This window comes from Oncorhynchus kisutch, linkage group LG14, assembly GCF_002021735.2.
Source record: "Oncorhynchus kisutch isolate 150728-3 linkage group LG14, Okis_V2, whole genome shotgun sequence".
In the NCBI taxonomy this organism is placed as follows: Eukaryota; Metazoa; Chordata; class Actinopteri; order Salmoniformes; family Salmonidae; genus Oncorhynchus; species Oncorhynchus kisutch.
The window spans coordinates 77,904,439-77,917,793 of record NC_034187.2 but is presented as its reverse complement, the minus strand read 5'-3'; the positions used below and the strand labels follow the sequence as shown (position 1 = coordinate 77,917,793).

The 13,355-nt window shown below is 50.3% G+C and overlaps 1 protein-coding gene across 1 annotated transcript; it reads right to left on the bottom strand.

Annotated features, from left to right (window-relative positions):
* Positions 1–3,277: 3,277 nt before the first annotated feature.
* On the bottom strand, positions 3,278–8,083 carry LOC116353483 (putative proline-rich protein 21). Its single transcript, XM_031789267.1, has 5 exons — positions 8,057–8,083; positions 5,757–6,050; positions 5,410–5,529; positions 4,611–4,940; positions 3,278–3,808 (listed from the first exon to the last, which is right to left on the bottom strand). Exons 1-5 carry the CDS (start codon positions 8,081–8,083, stop codon positions 3,278–3,280), a joined length of 1,302 nt encoding a protein of 433 aa, XP_031645127.1.
* Between the last annotated feature and the right edge of the window lie 5,272 nt (positions 8,084–13,355).

Genomic DNA, 13,355 nt, shown 5'->3' with positions numbered 1-13,355 from the left:
CTAGTGCATCCTGGTGATTTTAGAATCTAGCGCATCCTGGTGCTTTTAGAATCTAGTGCATCCTGGTGATTTTAGAATCTAGTGCATCCTGGTGATTTTAGAATCTAGTGCATCCTGGTGATTTTAGAATCTAGTGCATCCTGGTGATTTTAGAATCTAGTGTTTTCTGGTGATTTTAGAATCTAGTGCATCCTGGTGATTTTAGAATCTAGTGTTTTCTGGTTCTGTCTGGTGTTTTCTGGTTCTTTAGAACTGTTCAGTCTATTGCTTTAGCAGGTCCAGTGTGTTTCAGTGCTCCTCGGGGGGGGGGCTGTTTTACCATGAGTAGAGGAGGGTGGAGGGGGGGGGGCTGTTTTACCATGCAGACCCCACAGGTTGTGAAATAGGGTATTTGGTGGGTGGGGCCTGGGTTTAGGAGGTCTCTGGTACTTTTGTCTAGTAAACTGTAGACAGCCCTGTTACATGCAGAGCTGAAGGGGGACGTGCAGTAGCTCAGTGTGAGACAGGACGGACAGCTGAGTGGCAGACCACGTGTAACAACACCTGCACAGGATCGGAACATCTGAACATCACACCTGCGGGACAGGTACAGGATGGCAACAACAACTGCCCAAGGTACACCAGGAACGCACAATCCCGCCATCAGTGCTCAGACTGTACGCAATAGGCTGAGAGAGGCTGGACTGAGGGCTTGTAGGCCTGTTGTAAGGCAGGTCCTCACCAGACATCACCGGCAACAATGTGCACAAACCCACCGCCACTGGACCAGACAGGACTTGCAAAAAGTGCTCTTCACTGACGAGTCGCGGTTTTGTCTCACCAGGGGTGATGGTCCGATTCGCATTTATCGCCGAAGGAATGAGCGTTACACCGACGCCTGTACTCTGGAGCGGGATCGATTTGGAGGTGGAGGGTCCGTCATGGTCTGGGGCGGTGTGTCACACCATCATCGTACTGAGCTTGTTGTCATTGCAGGCAATCTCAACACTGCGTTACAGGGAAGACATCATCCTCCCTCATGTGGTACCCTTCCTGCAGGCTCATCCTGACATGATCCTCCAGCATGACAACGCTACCAGCCATACTGCTCGTTCTGTGCTTGATTTCTTGCAAGACAGGAATGTCAGTGTTCTGCCATGGCCAGCGAAGATCCCAGAACTCATTGAGCACGTCTGGGACCTGTTGGATCGGAGGGTGAGGTCTAGGGCCATTCTCCCCCAGAAATGTCTGGGAACTTGCAGGTGCGTTGGTGGAAGAGTGGGGTAAACATCTCACAGCAAGAACTGGCAAATCTGGTGCAGTGCATGAGGAGGAGATGCACTGGAGTACTTAATGCAGCTGGTGGCCACACCAGATACTGACTGTTACTTTTGATTTTGACCCCCCCTATGTTCAGGGACACATTATTCAATTTCTGTTAGTCACATGTCTGTGGAACCTGTTCAGTTTATGTCTCAGTTGTTGAATCTTGTTATGTTCATACAAATATTTACACATGTTACATTTGCTGAAAATAAATGCAGTTGACAGTGAGTTGACATTTCTTTTTTTGCTGAGTTTAGCTAAGTGTATAAGACTTCAGCCTGGTCTCATAGACTAGACGTAACATAGTATTGGTAAATCCGTGACACACAAATTAGTATGATATGTTACGTTTGGTATTGTTACAACAGACGGTTACTTAAGGAAAAAAGTAGGGTGGTTGGTCGGGGTGGATGTGTAGGCATATAACACGAACGTCTAGCAACCCAAAGGTTGCGTGTTCGATTCTCATCATGGACAACTTTAGCATTTTAGCTAATTAGCAACTTTACACCTACTTGCTACTTTGCAACCACATAGCATGTTAGCTAACCCTTCACCTAACCTTAACCCCTAACCCCTAGCCAAGCTAATGTTTGCCACCTAGCTAACATTAGCCACAACAAATTGGAATTAGTAAGATATCAGACAAATCATAGCAAATTTATATAATTTTGTGCAAATTGCAATTCGTAACACATTGTATGTATTGCATTAACATATCATATGAATTGTAATTCGTAACATATCAAACTAAATGTATAATGGACATCCCAAAATGAATACATACCATAGAAAACATGTAAAACATATTAATTGGAGTGTCTCTATTTTACTTTTACTATGTTACGTCTACCTCTGAGTCCAGGTTGAAGTAATGCACTTTACATTAGACAAGAAGGACATTTTATTATGCCAAAAGCAGTGGTTTAATATACAGTACAGCTCTCTATGAGGCCAACAGGCATTCGATTAACTACAAAACATATTTAAATGAATGATGATTGTTCCAGAATGTTCCTATAAACAGTCTTAGAGGGGGAGGCAGACAAAGAAGCGTAGAATAGATTCCAGAGTGATTGACTAGACGTTCTGGTCTGAAGCTACTGTAATTAGGGTCAGGATAGTAACATTGATGTGGTTGTATTATAACAAGCCTAGCAGACAGTCATGGTTTATAGACGGGAGCACCAGGAGAGCACCAGACAGACAGAACAAGATGAAAGAAGAGTGCCTTCCCTTTAGGCTCTCTGTCTTTCTCTCTCTCTCTATGTCTCTGTCTTTCTCTCTCTTTCTCTCTCTCTCTATGTCTTTGTCTCTGTCTTTCTCTCTCTTTCTCTCTTTCTCTCTCTCTTTCTCTCTTTCTCTCTTTCTCTCTCTCTGATTCTTTCTCTCTCTCTGATTCTCTCTCTCTCTCTGATTCTCTCTCTCTCTCTCTGATTCTCTCTCTCTCTGATTCTCTCTCTCTCTCTGACTCTCTCTCTCTCTGATTCTCTCTCTCTCTCTGATTCTCTCTCTCTCTCTGATTCTCTCTCTCTCTCTCTGATTCTCTCTCTCTGATTCTCTCTCTCTGATTCTCTCTCTCCTCGTCGCTGCTTCCTCCCCTCCGTCAGTGTCTCCTCCAGACAGACAGTCCTTTCAAGGCGGCGGCCCACAGCATGCCCCAGTCCTAACCCGGCCATGGCCCGGTCTTGCCCCAGTCCTAACCCGGCCATGGCCCGGTCCTGCCCCAGTCCTAACCTGGCCATGCCCCGGTCCTGCCCCAGTCCTAACCCGGCCATGGCCCGGTCCTGCCCCAGTCCTAACCCGGCCATGGCCCGGTCCTGCCCCAGTCCTAACCCCGCCATGCCCCGGTTCTGCCCCAGTCCTAACCCGGCCATGCCCCAGTCCTAACCCGGTCATGCCCCAGTCCTGCCTCAATTCTGCCCCTGTCCTGCCCCTGTCATGACCCTGAAGGGATCAATTTCACAGGATCTCACAAGCAGTGCTGGTTCTCAGCTGCACAAGAGACTTGGAGGATGTGGAGGATGTGGAGGGGATTGGAGGATGTGTAGGGGATTGGAGGATGTGTAGGATGTGTAGGGGCTTGGAGGATGTGCAGGATGTGTAGGGGCTTGGCGGATGTGTAGGATGTGTAGGGGCTTGGCGGATGTGTAGGATGTGTAGAGGCTTGTAGGATGTGGAGGATGTGTAGGGGCTTGGCGGATGTGTAGGATGTGTAGGGGCTTGGAGGATGTGTAGGATGTGTAGGGGCTTGGCGGATGTGTAGAGGCTTGGCGGATGTGTAGGATGTGTAGGGGCTTGGAGGATGTGTAGGATGTGTAGGGGCTTGGCGGATGTGTAGGATGTGTAGGGGCTTGGCGGATGTGTAGGATGTGTAGGGGCTTGGCGGATGTGTAGGATGTGTAGAGGCTTGTAGGATGTGGAGGATGTGTAGGGGCTTGGAGGATGTGGAGGCGCTTGGAGGATTTGGAGGATGTAGAGAGACTTGGAAGGTGTGGAGGAGCTTAGAGGATGTGGAGAGATTTGGAGGATGTAGAGGAGCTTAGAGGATGTGGAGGATGTGGAGAAACTTGGAGGGTGTAGAGGAGCTTAGAGGATGTGGAGAGCCTTGGAGGATGTGGAGGGGTTTGGAGGATGTGTAGGGGCTTGGAGGATGTGGAGGAGCTTGGAGGATGTGGAGGAGCTTGGAGGATGTGGAGAGACGTGGAGGATGTGGAGAGACTTTGAGGATGTGGAGGATGTGGAGGATGTGTAGGATGTGTAGGGGCTTGTAGGATGTGGAGGATGTGTAGGGGCTTGGAGGATGTGGAGGATGTGTAGGGGCTTGGAGGATGTGGAGGCGCTTGGAGGATTTGGAGGATGTAGAGAGACTTGGAAGGTGTGGAGGAGCTTAGAGGATGTGGAGAGATTTGGAGGATGTAGAGGAGCTTAGAGGATGTGGAGGATGTGGAGAAACTTGGAGGGTGTAGAGGAGCTTAGAGGATGTGGAGAGCCTTGGAGGATGTGGAGGGGCTTGGAGGATGTGTAGGGGCTTGGAGGATGTGGAGGAGCTTGGAGGATGTGGAGGAGCTTGGAGGATGTGGAGAGACGTGGAGGATGTGGAGAGACTTTGAGGATGTGGAGGATGTGGAGGATGTGTAGGGGCTTGTAGGATGTGGAGGATGTGTAGGGGCTTGGAGGATGTGGAGGCGCTTGGAGGATTTGGAGGATGTAGAGAGACTTGGAAGGTGTGGAGGAGCTTAGAGGATGTGGAGAGATTTGGAGGATGTAGAGGAGCTTAGAGGATGTGGAGGATGTGGAGAAACTTGGAGGGTGTAGAGGAGCTTAGAGGATGTGGAGAGCCTTGGAGGATGTGGAGGGGCTTGGAGGATGTGTAGGGGCTTGGAGGATGTGTAGGAGCTTGGAGGATGTGGAGGAGCTTGGAGGATGTGGAGGAGCTTGGAGGATGTGGAGAGACGTGGCGGATGTGGAGAGACTTTGAGGATGTGGAGGATGTGGAGGATGTGTAGGATGTGTAGGGGCTTGGAGGATGTGTAGGATGTGGAGAGACTTGGAGGAGCTTGAAGGATGTGGAGAGACTTGGAGGGTGGAGAGGAGCTTGTAGGATGTGGAGAGACGTGGAGGGTGCAGAGGAGCTTAGAGGATGTAGAGGATGTGGAGGATGTGGAGAGACTTGGAGGATGTGGAGAGACTTGGAGGAGCTTGGAGGATGTGGAGGAGCTTGGAGGATATGGAGGATATGGAGGATGTGGAGGGTGTGGAGAGACTTGGAGGATGTGGAGAGACTTGGAGGATGTGGAGAGACTTGGAGGATGTGGAGAGACTTGAAAATGTGGAGAGACTTGGAGGATGTGGAGAGACTTGGAGGATGTGGAGGAGCTTTGAGGATATGGAGGATGTGGAGGGTGTGGAGAGACTTGGAGGATGTGGAGAGACTTGGAGGATGTGGAGAGACTTGGAGGATGTGGAGAGACTTGAAGGATGTGGAGAGACTTGGAGGATGTGGAGAGACTTGGAGGATGTGGAGGAGCTTTGAGGATATGGAGGATATGGAGATGTGGAGGATGTGGAGGAGCTTTGAGGATGTTGAGGATGTGGAGAGACTTGGAGGATGTGGAGGAGCTTGAAGGATGTGGAGAGACTTGGAGGAGCTTGGAGGATGTGGAGGATGTGGAGGAGCTTTGAGGATATGGAGGATATGGAGATGTGGAGGATGTGGAGGAGCTTGGGGGATGTGGAGAATGTGGAGAGACTTGGAGGGTGTGGAGAGACTTGGAGGGTGTGGAGAGACTTGGAGGATGTGGAGAGACTTGGAGGATGTGGAGAGACTTGGAGGATGTGGAGAGACTTGGAGGGTGCAGAGGAGCTTAGAGGATGTGTAGGATGTGGAGAGACGTGGAGGGTGCAGAGGAGCTTAGAGGATGTAGAGGATGTGGAGGATGTGGAGAGACTTGGAGGATGTGGAGGATGTGTAGGGGCTTGGAGGATGTGTAGGATGTGTAGGATGTGGAGGAGCTTGAAGAATGTGGAGAGGCTTGGAGGGTGTAGAAGAGCTTAGAGGATATGGAGGTTGTGGAGGAGCTTGGAGGATGTGGAGGATGTGGAGGATCTTTGAGGATATGGAGCATGTGGAGGATGTGGAGGAGCTTGGAGGATTTGGAGGATGTGGAGGAGCTTGGAGGATATGGATGTGGAGGAGCTTGAAGGATGTAGAGGATGTGGAGGATGTGGAGGATGTGTAGGGGCTTGGAGGATGTGGAGAGACTTGGAGGGTGTGGAGGATGTGGAGAGACTTGGAGGATGTGGAGAGACTTGGAGGATGTGGAGGAGCTTGAAATATGTAGAGGAGCTTGGAGGATGTGGAGGAGCTTGGAGGATATGGAGGATATGGAGATGTGTAGGATGTGTAGGAGCTTGGAGGATGTGGAGGATGTGGAGGGGCTTGGCGGATGTGGAGGATGTGGAGGGGCTTGGAGGATGTGGAGGATGTGGAGGGGCTTGGAGGATGTGGAGGATGTGGAGAGACGTGGAGGATGTGGAGAGACTTGGAGGATGTGGAGGGGCTTGGAGGATGTGGAGGATGTGGAGGAGCTTGAAGGATGTAGAGGAGCTTGGAGGATGTGGAGGAGCTTTGAGGATATGGAGGAAATGGAGATGTGGAGGATGTGGAGGAGCTTGGAGGATTTGGAGGATGTGGAGGAGCTTGGAGGATGTGGAGGATGTGGAGGAGCTTGGAGGATGTGGAGGAGCTTGGAGGATGTGTAGGAGCTTGGAGGATTTGGAGGATGTGGAGGAGCTTGGAGGATGTGGAGGATGTGGAGGAGCTTGGAGGATGTGGAGGAGCTTGGAGGATTTGGAGGATGTGGAGGAGCTTGGAGGATGTGGAGGAGCTTGGAGGATGTGGAGGATGTGGAGGAGCTTGGAGGAGCTTGGAGAATGTGGAGGAGCTTGGAGGATTTGGAGGATGTGGAGGAGCTTGGAGGATGTGGAGGAGGATGTGGAGAGCCTTGGAAATCAGTCACTTGAAATAAATTAATTAGGCCATAATCTATGGATTTCACATGACTGGGAATACAGATATGCACCTGTTCATCACAGATACCTTGCCACCACTTGCCTTATGTAGCGCAACACATCTCCTTTGCATAGGGTCGATCAGGCTGTTGATTGTGGCCTATGGAATGTTGTCCCACTCCTCTTTAATGGCTGTGAGAAGTTGCTGGATATTGTACAGAACATGCTGTCGTCCAGAGCATTCCAAACGTGCTCAATGGGTGACATGTCTGGTATGCAGGCAATGGAAGAACTGGGATATTTTCAGCTTCTAGGGATTGAGTACAGTTCTTTGCCACATTTAACCGTGCATTATCATGCTGAAACATGAGGTGATTGCGGCGGATGAATGGCACGACAATGGGCCTCAGGATATCGTCATGGTATCTCTGTGCATTCAAATTGCCATTGATAAAATGCAATAGTGTTCGTTGTCCATAGCCTAAGCCTACCCATACCATAACCATAACATACCATAACCCCACTGCCACCGTGGGGCACTCTGTTCACAACTGTTTGGACGTCATATAAATTCTCTAAAATGACGTTGAATGCGGCTTATGGTAGAGAAATTAACATAACATTCTCTGGCAACAGCTCTGGTGGACATTGCTGCAGCCAGCATGCAAATTGCACGCTCCCTCAAAACTTGAGCCATCTGTGGCATTGTGTTGTTTGAGAACACTGCACATTTTAGTGGCATTTTATTGTCCCCAACACGAGGTGCACCTGTGTAATGATCATACTGTTTAATCAGCTTCTTTATATGCAACACCTGTCAGGTGGATGGACTATCTTGACAAATAAGAAATGCTCATTAACAGGGATGTAAACAAATTTGAGAGTATGGAAAATTTCAATTATCTTTTATTTTAGCTCATGAAACATGGAACCAACACTTTACATGTTGCGTTTATATTTTTGTTCAGTATACATTTTACACTGTATTCTGAATATGCATTTGCCTGAAATGATTTCACCAGCAATACATCACAGTTTGACTTGCGTCAACATACCATTCAAAGTGCTAAAATGAACACGGACAATCCAATCTTTTGTTCGTTGTTCTTGCCCTCAAGCATACATCCAGTCCCCCAAACCCGAGTTTAGATGAAAGTACACCCCCCTTCCCTGCCCAGGGATGAGTCTGTGGTCTCTAGGTGTCAATGCTACCCACCGGGAGTAAAAATTGACTCACGTTAAACCTGTCGGCCCATTTCCTCATCTAGAAACTCCCTCCAGCACAACACATATAGCTACTGCAGTTGCATATTTACAAGAGGGCGCCATTCTAAAATCAACAAGCACAGTCCAATATTGCTGGGAAATAATGAAGATGTAAGAAGTACACTAGTGTGTTCCCTTGGGATGAACTTTGGCACCATTTTTGGTCGTGTTAAATGTCTTATAATGTCTAACATAGTTCCATCCAACAAGTGGATTCAACAAGTGGGCGTTATGATTATGCATTGAATATACATGGCAATGGGAAGTGACCCTCCTGACTTCAGTCAATCAAACCTGGTGTGTTGTGGATTGACCGTGAGAGACAGAGGGGCCCGAGAGCGCTTCCCTTGGGGGATGGGACAAAGTAATAATAGGCATGGAGGTCAGTGGGTTACCACTTGAACACATACTCCATATACACACACACGCTCACACACACACACACACATGCACTGTGTGTAATCATTTTGGACAGGGGTGTAGAATGGAGTCAAGCACGGTGTGAGAGAGAGAGAGACCGCCAGAAACAAACTCAGGAGGATGATGGACGGGCAGTGTGTGTGTGTGTGTGTGTGTGTGTGTGTGTGTGTGTGTGTGTGTGTGTGTGTGTGTGTGTGTGTGTGTGTGTGTGTGTGTGTGTACAGACCACCGAACACGGCCAAACAAACAATGTCACCCCCCTCACAATGAGCGGGTGTCACACACGTCTCAGGGAGAATTAGCCGGTGCTTCCTCTCCATGTGAGTGGAGACAAAGCTAGCCTTTCCTCTCCATGTGAGTGGAGACAAAGCTAGCCTTTCCTCTCCATGTGAGTGGAGACAAAGCTAGCCTTTCCTCTCCATGTGAGTGGAGACAAAGCTAGCCTTTCCTCTCCAAGTGAGTGGAGACAAAGCTAGCCTTTCCTCTCCAAGTGAGTGGAGACAAAGCTAGCCTTTCCTCTCCATGTGAGTGGAGACAAAGCTAGCCTTTCCTCTCCATGTGAGTGGGGACAAAGCTAGCCTTTCCTCTCCATGTGAGTGGAGACAAAGCTAGCCTTTCCTCTCCATGTGAGTGGAGACAAAGCTAGCCATATGAGTGGAGACAAAGCTAGCCTTTCCTCTCCATGTGAGTGGAGACAAAGCTAGCCTTTCCTCTCCATGTGAGTGGAGACAAAGCTAGCCTTTCCTCTCCATGTGAGTGGAGACAAAGCTAGCCTTTCCTCTCCATGTGAGTGGAGACAAAGCTAGCCTTTCCTCTCCATGTGAGTGGAGACAAAGCTAGCCTTTCCTCTCCATGTGAGTGGAGACAAAGCTAGCCTTTCCTCTCCATGTGAGTGGAGACAAAGCTAGCCTTTCCTCTCCATGTGAGTGGAGACAAAGCTAGCCTTTCCTCTCCAAGTGAGTGGAGACAAAGCTAGCCTTTCCTCTCCAAGTGAGTGGAGACAAAGCTAGCCTTTCCTCTCCATGTGAGTGGAGACAAAGCTAGCCTTTCCTCTCCAAGTGAGTGGAGACAAAGCTAGCCTTTCCTCTCCAAGTGAGTGGAGACAAAGCTAGCCTTTCCTCTCCATGTGAGTGGAGACAAAGCTAGCCTTTCCTCTCCAAGTGAGTGGAGACAAAGCTAGCCTTTCCTCTCCAAGTGAGTGGAGACAAAGCTAGCCTTTCCTCTCCATGTGAGTGGAGACAAAGCTAGCCTTTCCTCTCCATGTGAGTGGAGACAAAGCTAGCCTTTCCTCTCCATGTGAGTGGGGACAAAGCTAGCCTTTTCTTTGTCTACAAGGCATGGATGGCGACAAGGCTCACGCCTTTAGTCGCCAACTTATCCCATGTTGGTTAGAGCAAGGTCTCCCAAACTCTTTCCCTTTCAACTGATCCTTTACTTCATCAATCAATCAGTAGACAGAGTATTCCCCCCTTTGCTTGGCAGGGAAAAAGAGGGTTTGTCATAACAAAATTTGAGTAATGAACTTCTGCAGTAGACTACACAGGGCCTACGTGTGGCAGACAGTCACAGGACCAAGACCCCAAGCCAGCCATGGGATATGACTGTCTGAGCTTCAGTCTGATTGGCTAGTGTGTGTGTGTGTGTGGGGGGGGGGGGGGTTAAAATAACATCAAATTGATCATAAATACAGTGTAGACATTGTTAATGTTGTAAATGACATAGGCGTACAGAGGCCCATTATTAGCAACCATCATTTCTCTGTTCCAATGGCACGTTGTGTTAGCTAATCTAAGTTTTAATTTTAAAAGGGTAATTGATCATTAGAAACCCTTTTGCAATTATGTTAGCACAGGTGAAAACTGTTGTTCTGATTAAAGAAGCAATAAAACTGGTTGAGTATCTAGTTGAGTATGTGGAGCATCAGCATATGTGGGTTTGATTACAGACTAAAAATGGCCAGAAAGTTTCAGAAGAAAGTCCTTTGTTTCTGGCCATTTTGAGCCTGTAATCGAACCCACAAATGCTGATGCACCAGATACTCAACTAGTCTAAAGAAGACCAGTTTTATTGCTTCTTTAATCAAAAGTTGTTAGATATTACTTGTTAGATATTACTGCACTGCCGGAGCTAGTAGCACAAGCATTTCACTACACCCTCAATAACATCTGCTAATCACGTGTATGTGACCAATAACATTTGATTTGATTTGGATGTGTCGGCGTGCGTGTAAGAGTGAGTTCGTGTGTGTGTGCGCTCATGTGTGTGTTCCTCAGTCACCTTCAAAGGCAGCACTCTGAAATCACAACATGTGATGAGCCTGGAGTACAGAGAGAACAGAGCAGAAAATAACAGCAGCGTGGGAACCCAGCATCCGACTCGCAGCCCGCCAAGCCACTAACAATCGGCAGGCAGCAGAATATGGGAGTTTGTGGGAGTGCCTGTGTCATGTTTGAACCTGAGACTAGCTGGTAGCAGGCAGCAATAACAACATGAAAACAGCCCTAAGAGCTTCCTCTTATTCATGTTTCTAACCAAGGCAGCTCCTCTCTTCTCCCAGCCTGAAGACTATTATGCATACAGCTGCCTGGGGGTTAGTCCAGCTGCCTGGGGGTTAGTCCAACTGCCTGGGGGTTAGTACAACTGCCTGGGGGTTAGTACAGCAGCCTGGGGTTAGTACAGCTGCCTGGGGTTACTACAGCCGCCTGGGGGTTAGTACAGCTGCCTGGGGTTACTACAGCTGCCTGGGGGTTAGTCCAGCTACCTGGGGGTTAGTACAGCTGCCTGGGGGTTAGTACAGCTGCCTGGGGTTACTACAGCTGCCTGGGGGTTAGTCCAGCCACCCGGGGTTAGTACAGCTGCCTGGGGGTTAGTACAGCTGCCTGGGGTTAGTACAGCTGCCTGGGGGTTAGTACAGCTGCCTGGGGGTTAGTCCAGCCACCTGGGGGTTAGTACAGCTGCCTGGGGGTTACTACAGCTGCCTGGGGTTAGTACAGCTGCCTGGGGGTTACTACAGCTGCCTGGGGTTAGTACAGCTGCCTGGGGTTAGTACAGCTGCCTGTGGTTAGTACAGCTGCCTGGGGTTTAGTACAGCTGCCTGGGGTTAGTACAGCTGCCTGGGGTTACTACAGCTGCCTGGGGTTAGTACAGCGCCTGGGGGTTAGTACAGCTGCCTGGGGTTAGTACAGCTGCCTGGGGGTTAGTACAGCTGCCTGTGGTTAGTACAGCTGCCTGGGGTTTAGTACAGCTGCCTGGGGTTAGTACAGCTGCCTGGGGTTAGTACAGCTGCCTGTGGTTAGTACAGCTGCCTGGGGTTTAGTACAGCTGCCTGGGGTTAGTACAGCTGCCTGGGGTTACTACAGCTGCCTGGGGTTAGTACAGCGCCTGGGGGTTAGTCCAGCCACCCGGGGTTAGTACAGCTGCCTGGGGGTTAGTACAGCTGCCTGGGGTTAGTACAGCTGCCTGGGGGTTAGTACAGCTGCCTGGGGGTTAGTCCAGCCACCTGGGGGTTAGTACAGCTGCCTGGGGGTTACTACAGCTGCCTGGGGTTAGTACAGCTGCCTGGGGGTTACTACAGCTGCCTGGGGTTAGTACAGCTGCCTGGGGTTAGTACAGCTGCCTGTGGTTAGTACAGCTGCCTGGGGTTTAGTACAGCTGCCTGGGGTTAGTACAGCTGCCTGGGGTTACTACAGCTGCCTGGGGTTAGTACAGCGCCTGGGGGTTAGTACAGCTGCCTGGGGTTAGTACAGCTGCCTGGGGGTTAGTACAGCTGCCTGTGGTTAGTACAGCTGCCTGGGGTTTAGTACAGCTGCCTGGGGTTAGTACAGCTGCCTGGGGTTAGTACAGCTGCCTGTGGTTAGTACAGCTGCCTGGGGTTTAGTACAGCTGCCTGGGGTTAGTACAGCTGCCTGGGGTTACTACAGCTGCCTGGGGTTAGTACAGCGCCTGGGGGTTAGTACAGCTGCCTGGGGTTAATACAGCTGCCTGGGGGTTAGTACAGCTGCCTGGGGTTAGTACAGCTGCCTGGGGGTTAGTACAGCTGCCTGGGGTTAGTACAGCTGCCTGGGGTTAGTACAGCTGCCTGTGGTTAGTACAGCTGCCTGGGGTTAGTACAGCTGCCTGGGGGTTAGTACAGCTGCCTGTGGTTAGTACAGCTGCCTGGGGTTTAGTACAGCTGCCTGGGGTTAGTACAGCTGCCTGGGGTTAGTACAGCTGCCTGTGGTTAGTACAGCTGCCTGGGGTTTAGTACAGCTGCCTGGGGTTAGTACAGCTGCCTGGGGTTACTACAGCTGCCTGGGGTTAGTACAGCGCCTGGGGGTTAGTACAGCTGCCTGGGGTTAATACAGCTGCCTGGGGGTTAGTACAGCTGCCTGGGGTTAGTACAGCTGCCTGGGGGTTAGTACAGCTGCCTGGGGTTAGTACAGCTGCCTGGGGTTAGTACAGCTGCCTGTGGTTAGTACAGCTGCCTGGGGTTTAGTACAGCTGCCTGGGGTTACTACAGCTGCCTGGGGTTAGTACAGCGCCTGGGGGTTAGTACAGCTGCCTGGGGTTAGTACAGCTGCCTGGGGGTTAGTACAGCTGCCTGGGGTTAGTACAGCTGCCTGGGGGTTAGTACAGCTGCCTGGGGGTTAGTACAGCTGCCTGGGGTTAGTACAGCTGCCTGGGGTTAGTACAGCTGCCTGGGGGTTAGTACAGCTGCCTGGGGTTAGTACAGCTGCCTGGGGTTAGTACAGCTGCCTGTGGTTAGTACAGCCGCCTGGGGTTAGTACAGCCGCCTGGGGGTTAGTCCAGCCGCCTGGGGGTTAGTACAGCCGCCTGGGGGTTAGTACAGCCGCCTGGGGGTTAGTACAGCC

Coding starts and splice junctions, on each gene's coding strand:
- LOC116353483 (XM_031789267.1), bottom strand. CDS start 8,083: ATGAGGAAATGGGCCGACAGGTTTAAC. Junction 5,530..5,756: donor ACATCCTCCACATCCTCCAA/GTCTCTCCACAT, acceptor ACATCCCCCAAG/CTCCTCCACATCCTCCACAT. Junction 3,809..4,610: donor AGCTCCTCTACACCCTCCAA/GTTTCTCCACAT, acceptor ACATCCTCTAAG/CTCCTCCACACCTTCCAAGT.